The 25,895-nt window shown below is 50.9% G+C and overlaps 1 protein-coding gene across 1 annotated transcript in view; it reads left to right on the top strand.

Moving 5' to 3' along the window:
- Positions 1 to 4,010: 4,010 nt before the first annotated feature.
- The window catches only part of LOC311125559 (nuclear pore complex protein Nup107-like), a gene marked incomplete at its 5' end in the record, with an annotated part of 39,005 nt that continues 17,120 nt past the window's right edge, over positions 4,011 to 25,895 (top strand). Inside the window, 13 exon segments of the mRNA XM_084199589.1 lie at positions 4,011 to 4,039; positions 4,154 to 4,232; positions 4,378 to 4,491; positions 4,697 to 4,787; positions 5,849 to 5,988; positions 6,219 to 6,364; positions 10,094 to 10,142; positions 14,910 to 14,979; positions 15,305 to 15,399; positions 16,377 to 16,566; positions 17,844 to 17,892; positions 17,894 to 17,954; positions 25,754 to 25,856. Coding sequence (XP_084055715.1) covers positions 4,011 to 4,039; positions 4,154 to 4,232; positions 4,378 to 4,491; positions 4,697 to 4,787; positions 5,849 to 5,988; positions 6,219 to 6,364; positions 10,094 to 10,142; positions 14,910 to 14,979; positions 15,305 to 15,399; positions 16,377 to 16,566; positions 17,844 to 17,892; positions 17,894 to 17,954; positions 25,754 to 25,856 — 1,216 coding nt within the window.

Below are 25,895 nucleotides of genomic sequence, written 5' to 3'. Positions count from 1 at the left end.
TTCTATTTCTATGTTTGCCTGTGTGACTCCCAATCAGAGGCAACGAGTGTCAGCTGTCGGCTGGTTGTCTCTGATTGGGAGCCATATTTAATCTGTATGTTTTCCCTTGGGTGTTGTGGGTTTTTGTTCCGTGTCGGTATGTTTTAACCGTGGACTTCACGAATCGTGTTTTGTTTATATTTAGAAACTTTAATTAAATAAAGTCATGTTTATTTCACACGCTGCGCCTTGGTCTACTACTCCTTACCCAGACGATCGTGACAGAAAAACCCACCATACCAAGACCAAGCAGCGTGTCCAGGAACACACGCAGGAGGTGACTCTTGTGGATGTCCTCCTCGGTTGGGGGCAGATTACCGAGGAGGAGGCCGTCCGGTACCGGAAGGCGATGAAGGGGGAGACCCAGGCAGGAGTGGAGAAGCGGCGTCAACCGGGCCGTGGTCGGACAGGCGAGAGGCACCCCCAATAATTTTTTAGGGGGGGGCACACGGCATGGGCGACTGGGCAGCAGGAGACTGCCAGAGGGCGAATTGGGATATAAGGAGAGGAGGCCACCGGGTTTTGGGGGCCAGAAGGCAGGTTGGCGGAGCCTGGATGGAGAGCAGAGCCAACTCCCCGTACTCAGGCATGGCAGCATGAGACTGGGCAGGTTCCGCGGTATGCGGAGCTGCGCACTGTGCCACGAGTGGTCCGGCATAGTCCGGTACGTCCTGTGCGAGCACCCCGCACGTGCGAGAGCTTTGTACATGTCTCTGTGTGTGGAGTAAAGGTGGTCTAGAGTTTTTTTTTTTTTTTTTCCCCTCTGGTTGCACATGTGACATGCTGGTAGACATGAGGTAAAACGGATTTAAGTTTCCCTGCATTCAAGTCCCCGGCCACTAGGAGTGCCATTTCTGGATGGGCATTTTTCTTGTTTGCTTATGGCTTTATACAGCTCGTTGAGTGCGGTCTTAGTGCCAGCATCGGTTTGTGGTGGTAAATAGACAGCTATGAAAACTCTCTTGGTAAATAGTGTGGTCTACAGCTTATCACGAGGTACTTTCTCAGGCCAGCAAAACCTCAAGACTTCTTTAATATTCGATTGACAAATAGACACAGACCGCCACCCCTTGTCTTACCAGAGGCAGCTGTTCTGTCTTGCCGATGCACAGAAAACCCAGCCAACTGTATATTATCCATGTCGTCGTTCATCCACGACTCGGTGAAACATAAGATATTACCGTTTTTTAATGTCCCGTTGGTAGGATAGTCTTGAACGGAGCTCATCCGGTTTATTCTCCAATGATTGCACGTTGGCCAATAGGACGGATGGTAGAGGCGGGTTACCCACTCGCCGACTAATTCTCACAAGGCACCCGGACCTGCGTCCCCCTGTATCGGTGTCTTCTCTTCATGTGAATGACAGGGATTTGGGCCTGGTCTGGTATCTGGAGTAAATCCTTGGCGTCCTGTTTAGTCTGATGGATGGTTGTAATAGAGACATTGTACAGTCTTACATTATGGTTTCACTTCCTCTCTCTTAGCTGGTAGTGGATTGGTTGGAGAGTATCGCCAAAGATGAAATCGGGGACTTCTCTGACAACATTGAATAGAAGGTTGACGACATCCGATCCTCGTTTGTTAAGTCTAATGACACTGCTGGTCCTGCTCACACTGCCCTACCCTATGCTTTGACTTCTTTCTCCCCTCTCTCTCCAGATAAAATCCTGCGACTTGTGACTGCAGGCCGCCCAACAACCTGCCCGCTTGACCCCATCCCCTCCTCCCTTCTCCAGACCATCTCCGGTGACCTTCTCCCCTACCTCACCTCGCTGATCAACTCATCCTTGACCGCTGGCCATGTCCCTTCCGTCTTCAAGAGAGCGAGAGTTGCTCCCCTTCTCAAAAAACCAACACTCGATCCCTCTGATGTCAACAACTACAGACCAGTATCCCTTCTTTCTTTTCTGTCCAAAACTATTGAGCGTGCCGTCTTTAGCCAACTCTCTTGCTATCTCTCTCAGAATGACCTTCTTGATCCAAACCAATCAGGTTTCAGGACTGGTCATTCAACTGAGACTGCTCTTCTCTGTGTCACGGAGACTCTCCGTACTGCTAAAGCTAACTCTCTCTCCTCTGCTCTTGTCCTTCTAGACCTGTCTGCTGCCTTTGATACTGTGAACCATCAGATCCTCCTCTCCACCCTCTCCGAGCTGGGCATTTCCGGCGCGGCTCACTCCTGGATTGCGTCCTACCTGACCGGTCGCTCCTACCAAGTGGCGTGGCGAGAAGTTGTCTCCGCACCACGTGCTCTCACCACTGGTGTCCCCCAGGGCTCAGTTCTAGGCCCTCTCCTTTTCTCCCTATACACCAAGTCACTTGGCTCTGTCATATCCTCACATGGCCTTTCATATCATTGCTACGCTGACGATACACAACTAATCTTCTCCTTTCCCCCTTCTGATAACCAGGTGGCGAATCGCATCTCTGCATGTCTGGCAGACATATCAGTATGGATGATGGATCACCACCTCAAGCTGAACCCTGGCAAGACGGAGCTGCTCTTCCTCCCGGGGAAGGACTGCCCGTTCCATGATCTCGCCATCACGGTTGACAACTCCGCTGTGTCCTCCTCCCAGAGTGCGAAGAGCCTAGGCGTGACCCTGGACAACACCCTGTCGTTCTCCGCCAACATCAAGGCGGTGACCCGATCCTGCAGGTTCATGCTCTACAACATTCGGAGAGTACGACCCTGCCTTACACAGGAAGCGGCACAGGTCCTAATCCAGGCACTTGTCATCTCCCGTCTGGACTATTGCAACTCGCTGTTGGCTGGCCTCCCTGCCTGTGCCATTAAACCCCTACAACTCATCCAGAATGCCGCAGCCCGTCTGGTGTTCAACCTTCCCAAGTTCTCTCACGTCACCCCCCTCCTCCGCACACTCCACTGGCTTCCAGTTGAAGCTCGCATCCGCTACAAGACCATGGTGCTTGCCTATGGAGCAGTGAGGGGAACGGCACCTCTGTACCTTCAGGCTCTGATCAGTCCCTACACCCAAACGAGGGCATTGCGTTCATCCACCTCTGGCCTGCTGGCTCCCCTTCCTCTGCGGAAGCATAGTTCCCGCTCAGCCCAGGCAAAACTGTTCGCTGCTCTGGCACCCCAATGGTGGAACAAGCTCCCTCACGACGCCAGGACAGCGGAGTCACCCACCACCTTCCGGAGACATTTGAAACCCCACCTCTTTAAGGAATACCTGGGATAGGATAAAGCAATCCTTCTACCCCCCCCCCCCCCCCACACACACAGCGGAGTCGCTCACCCCCTTCCGGAGACATTTGAAACCCCACCTCTTTAAGGAATACCTGGGATAGGATAAAGTAATCCTTCTACCCCCCCCCCACCCCCCCCCCACACACACAGCGGAGTCGCTCACCACCTTCCGGAGACATCTGAAACCCCACCTCTTTAAGGAATACCTGGGATAGGATAAAGTAATCCTTCTACCCCCCCCCCCCCCCCACCCCACAGCGGAGTCACTCACCACCTTCCGGAGACATTTGAAACCCCACCTCTTTAAGGAATACCTGGGATAGGATAAAGTAATCCTTCTACCCCCTCCCCACCCCCCCCCCACACACACAGCGGAGTCGCTCACCACCTTCCGGAGACATTTGAAACCCCACCTCTTTAAGGAATACCTGGGATAGGATAAAGTAATCCTTCTACCCCCCCCCCCCACCCCACAGCGGAGTCACTCACCACCTTCCGGAGACATTTGAAACCCCACCTCTTTAAGGAATACCTGGGATAGGATAAAGTAATCCTTCTACCCCCCCCCCCCCCCCCCAAATTGTAAAGTGGTTATCCCACTGGCTATAGGGTAAACGCACCAATTTGTGAGTCGCTCTGGCTAAGAGCGTCTGCTAAATGACGTTAATGTGCCCTTGAGCAAGGCACTTAACCCCAATTGCTCCTGTAAGTCGCTCTGGATAAGAGCGTCTGCTAAATGACTAAAATGTAAAATGTAAATGAATACTACGCCAAGTCTGTGTACTGGTAAGTAGCTGGAGTCATTTTGAGAGACAAGCACTTCCGTGTTTTCTCAGTGTTGTATGTAGTTTAGGAAGACCCCGTGTGACTTGGCTAATATTCTGTGTGTTTGACTTTCAGGGAGAATACCCTTCATGCTCTGAAACAGAGGAGAAACGCATCCAGCACAGGCTTCAATGTTCCCCTGGTTACTGAGCTGGTAGGAGGGACTATCTAGCTCTCATACATACACACACACTCCCACACACTCTCACACACTCCCTCTCCTACAGACACATGCTCTTGTGCCATGATAGGGAATACGTTGTTTACTTTGAACGTAAACTAACTCTGTCTGTCTTTAGGACCCTGACGCCCCCATCAGACAGAAGCGTCCCCTGGCAGACCTGGACAGAGAGAATGACGCCAGGCTGCTGAAGTACCTGTTCACCCTCCTCAGAGCGGGCATGACTGACGAGGTGAGACACCGGCCGCCTCCCAAATAACACCCTATTCCCTGTGTAGTGCACTACTTCTGACCAGAGACCTCTTGGCTCTGGTCAAAAGTACTGCACTATACAGGTAATAGGGTGTTATTTGAGACAGATCTCAGTACGGCGCCACCTGGTGGACGGGAGGGTATACTGAGCTGATTTCTAGTCTCAATGACGTGTTTGTGTGTAGGCCCAGAGGCTTTGTAAGCGCTGTGGACAGGCATGGAGGGCTGCTACTCTGGAGGGGTGGAAGCTTTACCACGACCCCAACATCAACGGAGGTCAGTTCTCAACCTTACACTCTCACCCCAACAGATGTTTAACACAAGTAGGGCTGTGGCGGTCATGACATTTTGTCAGCCGGTGATTGTCAAGCAAATAACTGCCGGTCTCACGGTAATTGACTGTTTTAATTAACATACAAATGTTTAGCATCTCCTGGCTAACATTCATAGCCTACAAGCCATTGATGCAGACCTTTTGGAACATCTATATTTAAAAAAAGTCTACTAAATCCATGTAATATAGCCTACACCGTCACAATAAATCCATTATTTATTTTAGACAGGTCTAAAGAAGCATGATATGAAGAAAATGTAGTCTATTTCAGAAGAACAGAATAGCATACTCTGAGTCGTCCTTATGTTATGCCCTGATCTGGCTATGCCATATGGCTGTGGGCTACACTAGTTCATTTAGCAGACAAGATCTGCTTAGAAATCCTGTGGCATTATTTTATATTATTTTATAGTAATGAAGAATACAATTGAACAAAGCTGAATAGAATAGAGAGGATATTTTCTCCAAACGATTTGAGGGAGTGTGCACATGCGGCAAAATAAATCATTTTCCAGTGGTTCAGTTTCATGCCAGCCAGGTAGGCTATACTCCTGTTGTAAAGAGAAGCCATGTGCTTAATATTAGGAAAGTTGAGAAATAAATATAGTAGGCCTAGCCTATAGAAAGCTGATGGGATCCTCCTCTTTTTAATAGAGGCCATCACTATGTTTTCTCACGCAATTGCCTATAGAAATGTTGAGCAACGTGAGCTCATGGGCTCTCATGAAGTGTTTGATTAGATTTTCGATTACATTTGCATTAATGTCAGAGTGATTAGAGGGACAATAGAGTGCTGAGGACCAGGTTGTTAGCAAGTTTGGTAGGCTACTAATGACCAGCAGCAGCATCAGAGCTTGGAGAAGCCTAATTACCGTGACTAAAAACACTCACGTGAAATGTGACTGCGGTCATGACTTGTGGCGGTAATCCGGTCACCATAACAGCCCTAAACACACGTCCCTATGTATGGTCTGGAATGGAACTGAGGGGTGTGTGTGTCCAGGCGGTGCAGAGCTGCTACCAGTGGAGGGGAACCCTCACCGCTGTTTATGGAAGGTGTGCTGCTGGAGGATGGCTGACGACGAACACGTCAGCAGATATGAGAGAGCCATCTACGCTGCTCTGAGTGGGAACCTCAAACGGGTATGTAGTGTGGTGTATCTCCCTAAGCCCCCTCTCTGGGTGGTGTCAGGTGGAGGAGGGTGGTGTCAGGTGGAGGAGGGTGGTGTGTCTCAGGGAAAGGTGAAACGCCTTGTGAAAGTAAACCTATAACAGCAATGTTCACATAAGAGAGGACTATCCTCGACTGGTAATGGCCAGGACTATCCTCGACTGGTGATGGACTGATATGTCTCTCTCTCTCTCTCCTCTAGCTGCTCCCAGTGTGTGAGTCGTGGGAGGACAGTGTGTGGGCCTACTTCAGGGTCCTGGTAGACTCTCTGGTGGAACAGGAGGTCAGGTCCTCAGGAATGGGCAGCGAGGAGCTGGAGGAGCTGCCACAAGAATACCTGGAGGCCAAGTAAGATCCCCAGCCTCTAGTAGGTAGCCTTACCCAGGGACAATATCCTTTAGTGGGCAGCCCTGCCTAGAGAATACAGTGGGGAAAAAAAGTATTTAGTCAGCCACCAATTGTGCAAGTTCTCCCACTTAAAAAGATGAGAGAGGCCTGTAATTTTCATCATAGGTACACGTCAACTATGACAGACAAAATTAGAAAAAAATATCCTGAAAATCACATTGTAGGATTTTTAATGAATTTAATTGCAAATTATGGTGGAAAATAAGTATTTGGTCAATAACAAAAGTTTCTCAATACTTTGTTATATACCCTTTGTTGGCAATGACACAGGTCAAATGTTTTCTGTAAGACTTCACAAGGTTTTCACACACTGTTGCTGGTATTTTGGCCCATTCCTCCATGCAGATCTCCTCTAGAGCAGTGATGTTTTGGGGCTGTCGCTGGGCAACATGGACTTTCAACTCCCTCCAAAGATTTTATATGGGGTTGAGATCTGGAGACTGGCTAGGCCACTCCAGGACCTTGAAATGCTTCTTACGAAGCCACTCCTTCGTTGCCCGGGCGGTGTGTTTGGGATCATTGTCATGCTGAAAGACCCAGCCACGTTTCATCTTCAATGCCCTTGCTGATGGAAGGAGGTTTTCACTCAAAATCTCACGATACATGGCCCCATTCATTCTTTCCTTTACACCACATATGTCAGAGTCAAGGCCCGCGGGCCACATCCGGCCCGCGAGAAGGTTTTTTACGGCCCCTGGGATGATCTTGATTTATTATTAGAACCGGCCCGCAGACCGCAGCAAGCCGGCAGCCCGCAGATCTTTTACACGCACCAATACTACATTTCCCACAATGCAACGGTGACGCACCGAGCAGTAGGCTGCTTCATTTCAATATTTATTGGCACAGCAGTCGTCAGCATCACAGTAAAATTAACTTTCAGATACCCATCAAAAATGGCAAAACGGAAGGTGGACACTGAGAACCGGGGGTTTCAAACAAGGTGGGAGTCGGAGTATATGTTCACGGAGGTAGCTGGAAAACCTGTGTGTCTTCTGTGTGGAGAAAGTGTGGCGGTACTGAAAGAGTATAATCTGAGACGACATTATGAAACGAAACACGCGGACAAAAACAAGAATATGGACATGGAACAAAGGCTACAAAAGGCAGAGGAATTAAAACGAGGCCTCAAATCTCGACAGGCTCTGTTCAAAAAAGCCAAATCACAAGGCCAGGCTGCTGTCAAGGCCAGTTTTATTTTGGCAGAAGAGATCGCTAAATCAGCCCGGCCATTTACGGAGGGGGATTTCATCAAAAACTGCATGATTAAAGTTTGTGACGAAGTTTGCCCAGAAAAAAGGCAACTCTTTTTAAATGTGAGTCTGAGCAGAAACACCATTGCCGAGAGAGTAGACCAGTTGTCCATCAATCTAAAAGAGCAGCTTGTGAAAAAGGGAAAAGATTTCATTGCATATTCCTTGGCTGTGGATGAGAGCACCGACATTTCTGACATTGCCCAGTTGTCAATTTTCATCCGCGGAGTGGACTCCAGCCTAAGCGTGACAGAGGAGTTTTTGGCTTTACGTCCTATGCATGGCACAACTACGGGGCATGATTTGTATGAAGAGGTGTCAAGATGTGTAAATGAGATGGAGCTGCCTTGGGAAAAACTCGTGGGTTTGACAACCGACGGAGCACCTGCGATGTGTGGACACAGGAGCGGACTGGTGGCGAAGATACGGGAAAAGATGCAAGAGGAAAACGCGACAGGTGAGCTGACAGCTTATCATTGTATCATACACCAGGAAGCGTTGTGCGGTAAAGCCTTGAAAATGGAGCATGTAATGAGCATCATCACGCGCACAGTTAACTTTATCAGAGCCAAAGGTTTGAATCACCGCCAGTTCAAGGCATTTCTGACGGAGTTAGAAACGGAGCATGGTGATTTGCCTTATCACACAGAGGTGCGATGGCTAAGCCAGGGAAAGGTGCTTCAAAGATGTTTCGAGCTTCGTGAGGAGATCACATATTTAGAGTTTTTACTCAGTTCAAGTTTAAAAGTTAAAGTTTAATATTTGTTTTCACTGCATGTTACTTCTCCTTAAACAAAGTGTTGTTTTTGATTAATAGATTTTTGCACTTTATTTTATTGTATTTCAATCCAATTATATTTTTAAAATATTTCAGTTGAGTGGATGATAGAAAATTGCTATTATTGTTTTTTTCTTTGAAGTAAATTTAGCCCACTTTTGCTAAAATAGAAAATATAGGCTACTGATGGTGCCTTGAATACCGGTTTCTTTCATTTAATGTTCATGTTATGGGGATTTTTATATAAAGGAAATTTGTCTTTTGTGTCTGTTGAAAATTAAAGATTACTGACAGAGCCATAAGAAAATATTGCTTTATTTATCTGATCATATTGGAATATATTTGTTAGGTTTTCAGTAGGTTCAATTAGGTTCACTAGACTATATACGTCATTTAAAATTTTTTCAATGAACATTCGAACAGTCCGGCCCTCGACTTGTAGCTAAATTTTTTATTTGGCCCTCCGTCCATTTGACTTTGACACCCCTGCTTTACACGGATCAGTCGTCCTGGTCCCTTTGCAGAAAAACAGCCCCAAAGCATGATGTTTCCACCACCATGCTTCACAGTAGGTATGGTGTTCTTTGGATGCAACTCAGCATTCTTTGTCCTCCAAACACGATGAGTTGAGTTTTTACCAAAAAGTTCTATTTTGGTTTCATCTGACCATATGACATTCTCCCAATCCTCTTCTGGATCATCCAAATGCACTCTAGCAAACTTCAGACGGGCCTGGACATGTACTGGCTTAAGCAGGGGGACACATCTAGCACTGCAGGATTTGAGTCCCTGGCGGCGTAGTGTGTTACTGATGGTAGGCTTTGTTACTTTGGTCCCAGCTCTCTGCAGGTCATTCACTAGGTCCCCCCGTGTGGTTCTGGGATTTTTGCTCACCGTTCTTGTGATCATTTTGACCCCACGGGGTGAGATCTTGCGTGGAGCCGCAGATCGAGGGAGATTATCAGTGGTCTTGTATGTCTTCCATTTCCTAATAATTGCTCCCACAGTTGATTTCTTCAAACCAAGCTGCTTACCTATTGCAGATTTAGTCTTCCCAGCCTGGTGCAGGTCTACAATTTTGTTTCTGGTGTCCTTTGACAGCTCTTTGGTCTTGGCTGTAGTGGAGTTTGGAGTGTGACTGTTTGAGGTTGTGGACAGGTGTCTTTTATACTGATAACAAGTTCAAACAGGTGCCATTAATACAGGTAACGAGTGGAGGACAGAGGAGCCTCTTAAAGAAGAAGTTACAGGTCTGTGAGAGCCAGAAATCTTGCTTGTTTGTAGGTGACCAAATACTTATTTTCCACTATAATTTACAAATAAATTCATTAAAAATCATACAATGTGATTTTCTGGATATTTTTTTCTCAATTTGTCTGTCATAGTTGACGTGTACCTATGATGAAAATTACAGGCCTCTCTCATCTTTTTAAGTGGGAGAACTTGCACAATTGGTGGCTGACTAAATACTTTTTTTCCCCACTGTACATCCTCTAGTAGATAATACCTGGAGGCCAGTAAGATCCCCATCCTCTAGTAGAGGCAGCGGAGGGCTGGGTATCAGGACCCTAACCTTCCTCAGTGCATCAGCTTATATTTCTAAATGCAAATGGTAATATTTCTCCCTTTTCACTCCAGCTGGACACTAGAGAAGGTGTTTGAGGAGCTGTTAGCAACAGAGTCAAAGGTGAGCATATGTTTGTCTGCTCTGTCAAACTAGCTATGTGTGTACATCAGACCAGTCTGCTAGCTGTGTACATCAGACCAGTCTGCTAGCTATGTGTGTACATCAGACCAGTCTGCTAGCTATGTGTGTACATCAGACCAGTCTGCTAGCTATGTGTGTACATCAGACCAGTCTGCTAGCTGTGTACATCAGACCAGTCTGCTAGCTATGTGTGTACATCAGACCAGTCTGCTAGCTGTGTGTGTACATCAGACCAGTCTGCTAGCTGTGTGTGTACATCAGACCAGTCTGCTAGCTGTGTGTGTACATCAGACCAGTCTGCTAGCTATGTGTGTGTACATCAGACCAGTCTGCTAGCTATGTGTGTACATCAGACCAGTCTGCTAGCTATGTGTGTACATCAGACCAGTCTGCTAGCTATGTGTGTGTACATCAGACCAGTCTGCTAGCTATGTGTGTACATCAGACCAGTCTGCTAGCTATGTGTGTACATCAGACCAGTCTGCTAGCTATGTGTGTACATCAGACCAGTCTGCTAGCTATGTGTGTACATCAGACCAGTCTGCTAGCTATGTGTGTACATCAGACCAGTCTGCTAGCTATGTGTGTGTACATCAGACCAGTCTGCTAGCTATGTGTGTGTACATCAGACCAGTCTGCTAGCTATGTGTGTACATCAGACCAGTCTGCTAGCTATGTGTGTACATCAGACCAGTCTGCTAGCTATGTGTGTACATCAGACCAGTCTGCTAGCTATGTGTGTACATCAGACCAGTCTGCTAGCTATGTGTGTACATCAGACCAGTCTGCTAGCTATGTGTGTACATCAGACCAGTCTGCTAGCTATGTGTGTACATCAGACCAGTCTGCTAGCTATGTGTGTACATCAGACCAGTCTGCTAGCTATGTGTGTACATCAGACCAGTCTGCTAGCTATGTGTGTACATCAGACCAGTCTGCTAGCTATGTGTGTACATCAGACCAGTCTGCTAGCTATGTGTGTACATCAGACCAGTCTGCTAGCTATGTGTGTACATCAGACCAGTCTGCTAGCTATGTGTGTACATCAGACCAGTCTGCTAGCTATGTGTGTACATCAGACCAGTCTGCTAGCTATGTGTGTACATCAGACCAGTCTGCTAGCTATGTGTGTACATCAGACCAGTCTGCTAGCTATGTGTGTACATCAGACCAGTCTGCTAGCTATGTGTGTACATCAGACCAGTCTGCTAGCTGTGTGTGTACATCAGACCAGTCTGCTAGCTATGTGTGTACATCAGACCAGTCTGCTAGCTATGTGTGTACATCAGACCAGTCTGCTAGCTATGTGTGTACATCAGACCAGTCTGCTAGCTATGTGTGTACATCAGACCAGTCTGCTAGCTATGTGTGTACATCAGACCAGTCTGCTAGCTATGTGTGTACATCAGACCAGTCTGCTAGCTATGTGTGTACATCAGACCAGTCTGCTAGCTATGTGTGTACATCAGACCAGTCTGCTAGCTGTGTGTGTACATAAGACCAGTCTGCTAGCTATGTGTGTGTACATCAGACCAGTCTGCTAGCTATGTGTGTGTACATCAGACCAGTCTGCTAGCTATATGTGTGTGTACATCAGACCAGTCTGCTAGCTATGTGTGTACATCAGACCAGTCTGCTAGCTATGTGTGTACATCAGACCAGTCTGCTAGCTATGTGTGTACATCAGACCAGTCTGCTAGCTATGTGTGTACATCAGACCAGTCTGCTAGCTATGTGTGTACATCAGACCAGTCTGCTAGCTGTGTACATCAGACCAGTCTACTAGCTAGCTGTGTACATCAGACCAGTCTGCTAGCTATGTGTGTACATCAGACCAGTCTGCTAGCTATGTGTGTACATCAGACCAGTCTGCTAGCTATGTGTGTACATCAGACCAGTCTGCTAGCTATGTGTGTACATCAGACCAGTCTGCTAGCTATGTGTGTACATCAGACCAGTCTGCTAGCTATGTGTGTACATCAGACCAGTCTGCTAGCTATGTGTGTACATCAGACCAGTCTGCTAGCTATGTGTGTACATCAGACCAGTCTGCTAGCTATGTGTGTACATCAGACCAGTCTGCTAGCTATGTGTGTACATCAGACCAGTCTGCTAGCTATGTGTGTACATCAGACCAGTCTGCTAGCTATGTGTGTACATCAGACCAGTCTGCTAGCTATGTGTGTACATCAGACCAGTCTGCTAGCTATGTGTGTACATCAGACCAGTCTGCTAGCTATGTGTGTACATCAGACCAGTCTTCTAGCTATGTGTGTACATCAGACCAGTCTGCTAGCTATGTGTGTACATCAGACCAGTCTGCTAGCTATGTGTGTACATCAGACCAGTCTGCTAGCTATGTGTGTACATCAGACCAGTCTGCTAGCTGTGTGTGTACATCAGACCAGTCTGCTAGCTATGTGTGTACATCAGACCAGTCTGCTAGCTATGTGTGTACATCAGACCAGTCTGCTAGCTATGTGTGTACATCAGACCAGTCTGCTAGCTATGTGTGTACATCAGACCAGTCTGCTAGCTATGTGTGTACATCAGACCAGTCTGCTAGCTATGTGTGTACATCAGACCAGTCTGCTAGCTATGTGTGTACATCAGACCAGTCTGCTAGCTATGTGTGTACATCAGACAGTCTGCTAGCTATGTGTGTACATCAGACCAGTCTGCTAGCTATGTGTGTACATCAGACCAGTCTGCTAGCTATGTGTGTACATCAGACCAGTCTGCTAGCTATGTGTGTACATCAGACCAGTCTGCTAGCTATGTGTGTACATCAGACCAGTCTGCTAGCTATGTGTGTACATCAGACCAGTCTGCTAGCTATGTGTGTACATCAGACAGTCTGCTAGCTGTGTACATCAGACCAGTCTGCTAGCTATGTGTGTACATCAGACCAGTCTGCTAGCTGTGTACATCAGACCAGTCTGCTAGCTATGTGTGTACATCAGACCAGTCTGCTAGCTGTGTACATCAGACCAGTCTGCTAGCTATGTGTGTACATCAGACCAGTCTGCTAGCTATGTGTGTACATCAGACCAGTCTGCTAGCTATGTGTGTACATCAGACCAGTCTGCTAGCTATGTGTGTGTACATCAGACCAGTCTGCTAGCTGTGTACATCAGACCAGTCTGCTAGCTATGTGTGTACATCAGACCAGTCTGCTAGCTGTGTACATCAGACCAGTCTGCTAGCTATGTGTGTACATCAGACCAGTCTGCTAGCTATGTGTGTACATCAGACCAGTCTGCTAGCTATGTGTGTACATCAGACCAGTCTACTAGCTATGTACACTACCGTTCAAAAGTTTGGGGTCACTTAGAAATGTCCTTGTTTTCGAAAGAAAAGCATTTTTTTTTGTCCCTTTTTAAAATAACTTACTTGATCAGAAATACAGTGTAGACATTGTTAATGTTGTAAATGGCTATTGTAGCTGGAAAAGGCTGATTTTTATTTTTTTAATGGAATATCTACATAGGCGTACAGAGGCCCATTATCAGCAACCATCAGTCCTGCGTTCCAATGGCACGTTGTGTTTGCTAATCCAAGTTTATCATTTTAAAAGGCTAATTGATCATTAGAAAACCCTTTTGCAATTATGTTAGCATAGCTGAAAAATGTTGTGCTGATTTAAAGAAGCAATAAAACTGGCCTTCTGGAGAATCAGCAATTGTGGGTTCAATTACATGCTCAAAATGGCCAGAAACAAATAACTTTCTTCTGAAACTCGTCAGTCTATTCTTGTTCTGAGAAATGAAGGCTATTCCATGCGAGAAATTGCCAAGAAACTGAAGATCTTGTACAACGCTGTGTACTACTCTCTTCACAGAACAGCACAAACTGTCTCTAACCAGAATAGAAAGAGGAGTGGGAGGCCCCGGTGCACAACTGAGCAAGAGGACAAATACATTAGTGTCTAGTTTGAGAAACAGATGCCTCACAGGTCCTCAACTGGCAACTTCATTAAATAGTACCTGCAAAACACCAGTCTCAACGTCAACAGTGAAGAGGCGACTCCAGGATGCTGACCTTCTAGGCAGAGATGCAAAGAAAAAGCCATATTTCAGACTGGCCAATAAAAAGATAAGATTAAGATATGGCTTTTTCTTTTCAACTCTGCCTAGGTCAGCATCCCGGTGAAGGGAGTAGTACACAGCGTCGTACGAGATCTTCAGTTTCTTGGCAATTTCTCCCATGGAATAGCCATCATTTCTCAGAACAAGAATAGACTGACGAGTTTCAGAAGAAAGTTATTTGTTTCTGGCCATTTTGAGCCTGTAATCGAACCCACAATTGGTGACGCTCCAGATACTCAACTAGTCTCAAGGCCAGCTTTTTTTGCAAAAGGGTTTTCTAATGATCAGTTAGCCTTTCTAAAATGATAAACTTGGATTAGCAAACACAACGTGCAATTAGAACACAGGACTGATGGTTGCTGACAATGGGCCTCTGTAGGCCTATGTAGATATTCCATTAAAAATCAGCCGTTTCCAGCTACAATAGCCATTTACAACATTAACAATGTCTACACTGTATTTCTGATCAATTTAATGTTATTTTAATGGACAACAAATTTGCTTTTCTTTCGAAAACAAGGACATTTCTAAGTGACCCCAAACTTTTGACCGGTAGTGTACATCAGACCAGTCTGCTAGCTATGTACATCCGACCAGTCTTACGGACTCCCATAGTCCTGTGAAAGACCCTGAATGTCTCCTTCCTTCTTCTCCACAGAAAGTCCTGGAGGAGACTAAAGAACATTACCACATCATCCAGAAGTTAGTCATCCTGGGAGACCTGGATGGTGAGTCTGTTAATAACCTTAAAGTAACGGTTTTAGTGTTTCCACATATTTATGAAATATGACCTATAATTAATTACAATGTGAGTGAAATAGTTTTCCTTACTATTGTTTAATTATGTTAAAAAGCAGCCAATGAAGATTTTCACTGGACTGTTACTTTAAATCCATGGCCATGTCTGTGTCAGCCTATGGAAAGACTGTACAGACAGACAAAAGTCATGAGGTAGTCAGTCAGTATCCAGTTGGACTTTGTGGTTCTGGTTACTGCAGGTATGTTACTGCTTTATGAAATGGTCCCAGTATAAAACAGTATTTTGTGTGTCAGGTCTCCTGGAGGAGTTCAGTAACTGGTTGACCAGGAGTCCAGCTCTGCCCTCTCACCTGTTGCTGTTCTACCGTAGCCTGGGCATGCAGCTCAAGGTATCATGTACACACACACCGTGCTGTTCTACCGTAGCCTGGGCATGCAGCTCAAGGTATCATGTACACACACACCGTGCTGTTCTACCGTAGCCTGGGCATGCAGCTCAAGGTATCATGTACACACACACCGTGCTGTTCTACCGTAGCCTGGGCATGCAGCTCAAGGTATCATGTACACACACACACACCGTGCTGTTCTACCGTAGCCTGGGCATGCAGCTCAAGGTATCATGTACACACACACACACCGTGCTGTTCTACCGTAGCCTGGGCATGCAGCTCAAGGTATCATGTACACACACACACACCGTGCTGTTCTACCGTAGCCTGGGCATGCAGCTCAAGGTATCATGTACACACACACCGTGCTGTTCTACCGTAGCCTGGGCATGCAGCTCAAGGTATCATGTACACACACACCGTGCTGTTCTACCGTAGCCTGGGCATGCAGCTCAAGGTATCATGTACACACACACACACCGTGCTGTTCTACCGTAGCCTGGGCATGCAGCTCAAGGTATCATGTACACACACACACACCGTGCTGTTCTACCGTAGCCTGGGCATGCAGCTCAAGGTATCATGTACACACACACACACCGTGCTGTTCTACCGTAGCCTGGGCATGCAGCTCAAGGTATCATGTACACACACACACACCGTGCTGTTCTACCGTAGCCTGGGCATGCAGCTCAAGGTATCATGTACACACACACACACCGTGCTGTTCTACCGTAGCCTGGGCATGCAGCTCAAGGTATCATGTACACACACACCGTGCTGTTCTACCGTAGCCTGGGCATGCAGCTCAAGGTATCATGTACACACAGAGAGAGAGAAACACACTTTTGCTGTCATACACCTATATAAACATCAACCATTCCTCACACACACCACCTTCCACAATCCACATATCCGTTCCCCCCCTACCCCTAATCCCTCCACTCATGTTCTCCCCCCCCACCCCTAATCAGGAGGAGGTATCGGTGGATGTCCTGAAGGCCTACGTCTCTCTGTTGATGAGGGAAAAGCAGGTTGACCTGATCGCCTTCTATGTCAGTCACCTGCCGTCAGACATTGCCACCGCCCAGTACGCTCACTTCCTAGAGGAGGTCACTGAGGCTAACCAGAGACAACGCTGTCTGGAGCTGGCCAGGGAGGCAGGTCAGTGTCTCACACAGAGGTTGCTGGGATGGGTGGGGGGGTTCCTTTAGTCTAAAGCAGGGGTGTCAAACACATTTTTTCCCCGCGGGCCACATTTGGTCTTCACAGAGGTCCAGAGGACCGCACTTAAAATGTATTATATTTCCTCGCCATTTAAATTTGCTGGAAAGAAGTCCTCTATCATCACTTCTGGAATTTCCGATGCTTCCCGACTGTCTAGCTTTTGGTTCGATGACTGTTATCAAGCTGGACAGAGTGAAGAGACTATAAATGACTGTTATCAAGCTGGACACAGTGAAGAGACTATAAATGACTGTTATCAAGCTGGACAGAGTGAAGAGACTATAAATGACTGTTATCAAGCTGGACACAGTGAAGAGACTATAAATGACTGTTATCAAGCTGGACACAGTGAAGAGACTATAAATGACTGTTATCAAGCTGGACACAGTGAAGAGACTATAAATGACTGTTATCAAGCTGGACACAGTGAAGAGACTATAAATGACTGTTATCAAGCTGGACAGAGTGAAGAGACTATAAATGACTGTTATCAAGCTGGACACAGTGAAGAGACTATAAATGACTGTTATCAAGCTGGACACAGTGAAGAGACTATAAATGACTGTTATCAAGCTGGACACAGTGAAGAGACTGTAACTGTAGGTTCATTATCATTTCTACACAGTTTTGATTAGGTTTTAGTAATTTCAATGTCGATTTTAAGATTGTTTATCTCCCCAAAAAGCAAATAAAAAATACATAGAAGATAAATTAATACACATACTAAATACTCAAATCTCCAGCGGGGATGGAATGGGCCCCCTGGTCTAAAGCTACAGTCAGTCTGACATGCATCTGAGATTCGACAACCGGCAATTAAATTAGGTTCGTACATATGATAAAATTGACCATGCAGACTTTCGCTTTTCTGCAGCTATGGACTGTAGGAAGGTGGGGAAAAAAAACAATGTCTGTTAAACTTGCAATATGTAAATGTTTGTGCAACCTGACCAAATGCACATAGAAATCTGAGTTATAGATCTGTCGTTCTCATTGAAAGCAAGTCTAAGAAGCGGTAGAGATCTTCTATGTGCGCTTTTTCTATGCTCCCCGTAGATGGTACAATGGTTCTCTACACTATACTGGCTTGTTTTGTCATATAAACTGAAATTAGGCAAACTATTAGAATTTTAGCATCCAGGAAATGGCGGAGCGATTTCTGCATATTGCGCCTTTTCAAAGGTACAGGTATCTAAGTGTTGTGTTGTGGTCAGGTCTGGACGTGGCAGCGGTCACTAAGATGGTGATGGAGAACATCAGAGAGAGACACTGAGGAGTTCGCTCATCATGACCTCACCCCTGCACTGGACACTGGCACCTCAGTGGTACGAAACACACACACTGGCACCTCACCGCTACGAAGGAGAAACACCAACACCATGTGGTCATCTTAACCCTGTACCTCCCTACCCCCCCCAGGAGGACCATGTGGTCATGTTAACCCTGTACCTCCCTACCCCCCCCAGGAGGACCATGTGGTCATGTTAACCCTGTACCTCCCTACCCCCCCCCAGGAGGACCATGTGGTCATGTTAACCCTGTACCTCCCTACCCCCCCCAGGAGGACCATGTGGTCATGTTAACCCTGTACCTCCCTACCCCCCCCCAGGAGGACCATGTGGTCATGTTAACCCTGTACCTCCCTACCCCCCCCAGGAGGACCATGTGGTCATGTTAACCCTGTACCTCCCTACCCCCCCCAGGAGGACCATGTGGTCATGTTAACCCTGTACCTCCCTACCCCCCCCAGGAGGACCATGTGGTCATGTTAACCCTGTACCTCCCTACCCCCCCCAGGAGGACCATGTGGTCATGTTAACCCTGTACCTCCCTACCCCCCCCAGGAGGACCATGTGGTCATGTTAACCCTGTACCTCCCTACCCCCCCCAGGAGGACCATGTGGTCATGTTAACCCTGTACCTCCCTACCCCCCCCCAGGAGGACCATGTGGTCATGTTAACCCTGTACCTCCCTACCCCCCCCAGGAGGACCATGTGGTCATGTTAACCCTGTACCTCCCTACCCCCCCAGGAGGACCATGTGGTCATGTTAACCCTGTACCTCCCTACCCCCCCCAGGAGGACCATGTGAACATGTTAACCCTGTACCTTCCTACCCCCCCCCCCCCAGGAGGACCATGTGGTCATGTTAACCCTGTACCTCCCTACCCCCCCCCCCCCCCAGGAGGACCATGTGGTCATGTTAACCCTGTACCTCCCTACCCCCCCCAGGAGGACCATGTGGTCATGTTAACCCTGTACCTCCCTACCCCCCCCCAGGAGGACCATGTGGTCATGTTAACCCTGTACCTCCCTACCCCCCCCCCCCAGGAGGACCATGTGGTCATGTTAACCCTGTACCTCCCTACCCCCCCCCCCCCCCCCAGGAGGACCATGTGGTCATGTTAACCCTGTACCTCCCTACCCCCCCAGGAGGACCATGTGGTCATGTTAACCCTGTACCTCCCTACCCCCCCCAGGAGGACCATGTGGTCATGTTAACCCTGTACCTCCCTACCCCCCCCAGGAGGACCATGTGGTCATGTTAACCCTGTACCTCCCTACCCCCCCCCCCCCCCAGGAGGACCATGTGGTCATGTTAACCCTGTACCTCCCTACCCCCCCCAGGAGGACCATGTGGTCATGTTAACCCTGTACCTCCCTACCCCCCCCCCCCCCAGGAGGACCATGTGGTCATGTTAACCCTGTACCTCCCTACCCCCCCCAGGAGGACCATGTGGTCATGTTAACCCTGTACCTCCCTACCCCCCCCAGGAGGACCATGTGGTCATGTTAACCCTGTACCTCCCTACCCCCCCCCCCCAGGAGGACCATGTGGTCATGTTAACCCTGTACCTCCCTACCCCCCCCAGGAGGACCATGTGGTCATGTTAACCCTGTACCCCCCCCCCCCCCCCCCCAGGAGGACCATGTGGTCATGTTAACCCTGTACCTCCCTACCCCCCCCAGGAGGACCATGTGGTCATGTTAACCCTGTACCTCCCTACCCCCCCCCCCCCCCCCAGGAGGACCATGTGGTCATGTTAACCCTGTACCTCCCTACCCCCCCCAGGAGGACCATGTGGTCATGTTAACCCTGTACCTCCCTACCCCCCCCCAGGAGGACCATGTGGTCATGTTAACCCTGTACCTCCCTACCCCCCCAGGAGGACCATGTGGTCATGTTAACCCTGTACCTCCCTACCCCCCCCAGGAGGACCATGTGGTCATGTTAACCCTGTACCCCCCCCCCCCCCCCCCCAGGAGGACCATGTGGTCATGTTAACCCTGTACCTCCCTACCCCCCCCCAGGAGGACCATGTGGTCATGTTAACCCTGTACCCCCCTCCCCCCCCCAGGAGGACCATGTGGTCATGTTAACCCTGTACCTCCCTACCCCCCCCAGGAGGACCATGTGGTCATGTTAACCCTGTACCTCCCTACCCCCCCCCCCAGGAGGACCATGTGGTCATGTTAACCCTGTACCTCCCTACCCCCCCCCAGGAGGACCATGTGGTCATGTTAACCCTGTACCCCCCCCCCCCCCCCAGGAGGACCATGTGGTCATGTTAACCCTGTACCTCCCTACCCCCCCCAGGAGGACCATGTGGTCATGTTAACCCTGTACCTCCCTACCCCCCCCAGGAGGACCATGTGGTCATGTTAACCCTGTACCTCCCTACCCCCCCCCAGGAGGACCATGTGGTCATGTTAACCCTGTACCTCCCTACCCCCCCCAGGAGGACCATGTGGTCATGTTAACCCTGTACCTCCCTACCCCCCCCAGGAGGACCATGTGGTCATGTTAACCCTGTACCTCCCTACCCCCCCCAGGAGGACCATGTGGTCATGTTAACCCTGTACCTCCCTACCCCCCCCCCCCCCAGGAGGACCATGTGGTCATGTTAACCCTGTACCTCCCTACCCCCCCGCCCCCAGGAGGACCATGTGGTCATGTTAACCCTGTACCCCCCCCCCCCCCCCCAGGAGGACCATGTGGTCATGTTAACCCTGTACCTCCCTACCCCCCCCCCCCAGGAGGACCATGTGGTCATGTTAACCCTGTACCTCCCTACCCCCCCCAGGAGGACCATGTGGTCATGTTAACCCTGTACCTCCCTACCCCCCCCAGGAGGACCATGTGGTCATGTTAACCCTGTACCTCCCTACCCCCCCCAGGAGGACCATGTGGTCATGTTAACCCTGTACCTCCCTACCCCCCCAGGAGGACCATGTGGTCATGTTAACCCTGTACCCCCCCCCCCCCCCAGGAGGACCATGTGGTCATGTTAACCCTGTACCTCCCTACCCCCCCCAGGAGGACCATGTTAACCCTGTACCTCCCTACCCCCCCCAGGAGGACCATGTGGTCATGTTAACCCTGTACCTCCCTACCCCCCCAGGAGGACCATGTGGTCATGTTAACCCTGTACCTCCCTACCCCCCCCCAGGAGGACCATGTGGTCATGTTAACCCTGTACCTCCCTACCCCCCCCAGGAGGACCATGTGGTCATGTTAACCCTGTACCTCCCTACCCCCCCAGGAGGACCATGTGGTCATGTTAACCCTGTACCTCCCTACCCCCCCCCCCCCAGGAGGACCATGTGGTCATGTTAACCCTGTACCTCCCTACCCCCCCAGGAGGACCATGTGGTCATGTTAACCCTGTACCTCCCTACCCCCCCCCCCCCAGGAGGACCATGTGGTCATGTTAACCCTGTACCTCCCTACCCCCCCCAGGAGGACCATGTGGTCATGTTAACCCTGTACCCCCCCCCCCCCCCCCCAGGAGGACCATGTGGTCATGTTAACCCTGTACCTCCTTACCCCCCCAGGAGGACCATGTGGTCATGTTAACCCTGTACCTCCCTACCCCCCCCCCCCCAGGAGGACCATGTGGTCATGTTAACCCTGTACCTCCCTACCCCCCCCCCCCCCCAGGAGGACCATGTGGTCATGTTAACCCTGTACCTCCCTACCCCCCCCCCCAGGAGGACCATGTGGTCATGTTAACCCTGTACCTCCCTACCCCCCCCAGGAGGACCATGTGGTCATGTTAACCCTGTACCTCCCTACCCCCCCCAGGAGGACCATGTGGTCATGTTAACCCTGTACCTCCCTACCCCCCCCAGGAGGACCATGTGGTCATGTTAACCCTGTACCTCCCTACCCCCCCAGGAGGACCATGTGGTCATGTTAACCCTGTACCTCCCCCCCCCCCCCAGGAGGACCATGTGGTCATGTTAACCCTGTACCTCCCTACCCCCCCCAGGAGGACCATGTGGTCATGTTAACCCTGTACCTCCCTACCCCCCCCAGGAGGACCATGTGGTCATGTTAACCCTGTACCTCCCTACCCCCCCACCCCCCCAGGAGGACCATGTGGTCATGTTAACCCTGTACCTCCCTACCCCCCCCAGGAGGACCATGTTAACCCTGTACCTCCCTACCCCCCCCAGGAGGACCATGTGGTCATGTTAACCCTGTACCTCCCTACCCCCCCCAGGAGGACCATGTTAACCCTGTACCTCCCTACCCCCCCCAGGAGGACCATGTGGTCATGTTAACCCTGTACCTCCCTACCCCCCCCAGGAGGACCATGTGGTCATGTTAACCCTGTACCTCCCTACCCCCCCCCAGGAGGACCATGTGGTCATGTTAACCCTGTACCCCCCCCCCCCCCCCCAGGAGGACCATGTGGTCATGTTAACCCTGTACCTCCTTACCCCCCCAGGAGGACCATGTGGTCATGTTAACCCTGTACCTCCCTACCCCCCCCCCCCCAGGAGGACCATGTGGTCATGTTAACCCTGTACCCCCCCCCAGGAGGACCATGTGGTCATGTTAACCCTGTACCTCCCTACCCCCCCCAGGAGGACCATGTGGTCATGTTAACCCTGTACCCCCCCCCCCCAGGAGGACCATGTGGTCATGTTAACCCTGTACCTCCCTACGCCCCCCCCCCCCCAGGAGGACCATGTGGTCATGTTAACCCTGTACCCCCCCCCCCCCCCAGGAGGACCATGTGGTCATGTTAACCCTGTACCCCCCCCCCCCCCCCCCCAGGAGCACCATGTGGTCATGTTAACCCTGTACCTCCCTACCCCCCCCCCCCCAGGAGGACCATGTGGTCATGTTAACCCTGTACCTCCCTACCCCCCCCAGGAGGACCATGTGGTCATGTTAACCCTGTACCTCCCTACCCCCCCCAGGAGGACCACGTGGTCATGTTAACCCTGTACCTCCCTACCCCCCCCCAGGAGGACCATGTGGTCATGTTAACCCTGTACCTCCCTACCCCCCCCCAGGAGGACCATGTGGTCATGTTAACCCTGTACCTCCCTACCCCCCCCCAGGAGGACCATGTGGTCATGTTAACCCTGTACCTCCCTACCCCCCCCCCCCCCCCAGGAGGACCATGTGGTCATGTTAACCCTGTACCTCCCTACCCCCCCAGGAGGACCATGTGGTCATGTTAACCCTGTACCTCCCTACCCCCCCCCAGGAGGACCATGTGGTCATGTTAACCCTGTACCTCCCTACCCCCCCCAGGAGGACCATGTGGTCATGTTAACCCTGTACCCCCCCCCCCCCAGGAGGACCATGTGGTCATGTTAACCCTGTACCCCCCCCCCCCCCCCAGGAGGACCATGTGGTCATGTTAACCCTGTACCTCCCTACCCCCCCCCAGGAGGACCATGTGGTCATGTTAACCCTGTACCCCCCCCCCCCCCCCCAGGAGGACCATGTGGTCATGTTAACCCTGTACCTCCCTACCCCCCCCCCCCCAGGAGGACCATGTGGTCATGTTAACCCTGTACCTCCCTACCCCCCCCAGGAGGACCATGTGGTCATGTTAACCCTGTACCTCCCTACCCCCCCCAGGAGGACCATGTGGTCATGTTAACCCTGTACCTCCCTACCCCCCCCCCCCCCCCAGGAGGACCATGTGGTCATGTTAACCCTGTACCTCCCTACCCCCCCCAGGAGGACCATGTGGTCATGTTAACCCTGTACCCCCCCAGGAGGACCATGTGGTCATGTTAACCCTGTACCTCCCTACCCCCCCCAGGAGGACCATGTGGTCATGTTAACCCTGTACCTCCCTACCCCCCCCAGGAGGACCATGTGGTCATGTTAACCCTGTACCCCCCCCCCCCCCCCCCCCCAGGAGGACCATGTGGTCATGTTAACCCTGTACCTCCCTACCCCCCCCCAGGAGGACCATGTGGTCATGTTAACCCTGTACCCCCCTCCCCCCCCCAGGAGGACCATGTGGTCATGTTAACCCTGTACCTCCCTACCCCCCCCAGGAGGACCATGTGGTCATGTTAACCCTGTACCTCCCTACCCCCCCCCCCAGGAGGACCATGTGGTCATGTTAACCCTGTACCTCCCTACCCCCCCCCCAGGAGGACCATGTGGTCATGTTAACCCTGTACCCCCCCCCCCCCCCAGGAGGACCATGTGGTCATGTTAACCCTGTACCTCCCTACCCCCCCCAGGAGGACCATGTGGTCATGTTAACCCTGTACCTCCCTACCCCCCCCCAGGAGGACCATGTTGTCATGTTAACCCTGTACCTCCCTACCCCCCCCAGGAGGACCATGTGGTCATGTTAACCCTGTACCCCCCCCCCCCCCCCCCCCCCCAGGAGGACCATGTGGTCATGTTAACCCTGTACCTCCCTACCCCCCCCCAGGAGGACCATGTGGTCATGTTAACCCTGTACCCCCCTCCCCCCCCCAGGAGGACCATGTGGTCATGTTAACCCTGTACCTCCCTACCCCCCCCAGGAGGACCATGTGGTCATGTTAACCCTGTACCTCCCTACCCCCCCCCCCAGGAGGACCATGTGGTCATGTTAACCCTGTACCTCCCTACCCCCCCCCAGGAGGACCATGTGGTCATGTTAACCCTGTACCCCCCCCCCCCCCCAGGAGGACCATGTGGTCATGTTAACCCTGTACCTCCCTACCCCCCCCAGGAGGACCATGTGGTCATGTTAACCCTGTACCTCCCTACCCCCCCCAGGAGGACCATGTGGTCATGTTAACCCTGTACCTCCCTACCCCCCCCAGGAGGACCATGTGGTCATGTTAACCCTGTACCTCCCTACCCCCCCCAGGAGGACCATGTGGTCATGTTAACCCTGTACCTCCCTACCCCCCCCAGGAGGACCATGTGGTCATGTTAACCCTGTACCTCCCTACCCCCCCCCAGGAGGACCATGTGGTCATGTTAACCCTGTACCCCCCCCCCCCCCCCCCCCCAGGAGGACCATGTGGTCATGTTAACCCTGTACCTCCCTACCCCCCCCAGGAGGACCATGTGGTCATGTTAACCCTGTACCTCCCTACCCCCCCCAGGAGGACCATGTGGTCATGTTAACCCTGTACCTCCCTACCCCCCCCAGGAGGACCATGTGGTCATGTTAACCCTGTACCTCCCTACCCCCCCCCAGGAGGACCATGTGGTCATGTTAACCCTGTACCTCCCTACCCCCCCCCAGGAGGACCATGTGGTCATGTTAACCCTGTACCTCCCTACCCCCCCCAGGAGGACCATGTGGTCATGTTAACCCTGTACCTCCCTACCCCCCCCAGGAGGACCATGTGGCCATGTTAACCCTGTACCTCCCTACCCCCCCCCAGGAGGACCATGTGGTCATGTTAACCCTGTACCTCCCTACCCCCCCCAGGAGGACCATGTGGTCATGTTAACCCTGTACCTCCCTACCCCCCCCAGGAGGACCATGTGGTCATGTTAACCCTGTACCTCCCCCCCCCCCCAGGAGGACCATGTGGTCATGTTAACCCTGTACCTCCCTACCCCCCCCAGGAGGACCATGTGGTCATGTTAACCCTGTACCTCCCTACCCCCCCCAGGAGGACCATGTGGTCATGTTAACCCTGTACCTCCCTACCCCCCCCAGGAGGACCATGTGGTCATGTTAACCCTGTACCTCCCTACCCCCCCCAGGAGGACCATGTGGTCATGTTAACCCTGTACCTCCCTACCCCCCCCAGGAGGACCATGTGGTCATGTTAACCCTGTACCTCCCTACCCCCCCCAGGAGGACCATGTGGTCATGTTAACCCTGTACCTCCCTACCCCCCCCAGGAGGACCAGAGGAAGATTGATGTGATTGATTGGCTGGTGTTTGACCCCGCCCAGAGAGCTGAGGCCCTCAAACAGAGCAACGCCATCATGAGGAAGTTCCTGGGTACGTTACACACACACTCACGGTTCTGAAACAGATCAA

The sequence above is a fragment of the Coregonus lavaretus genome (genome assembly GCF_964263955.1).
Source record: "Coregonus lavaretus genome assembly, contig: HAP1_SCAFFOLD_1159, whole genome shotgun sequence".
NCBI lineage: Eukaryota > Metazoa > Chordata > Actinopteri > Salmoniformes > Salmonidae > Coregonus > Coregonus lavaretus.
Note: the sequence above shows the minus strand (reverse complement) of the source record. Positions and strands in the feature narration are given on the sequence as shown.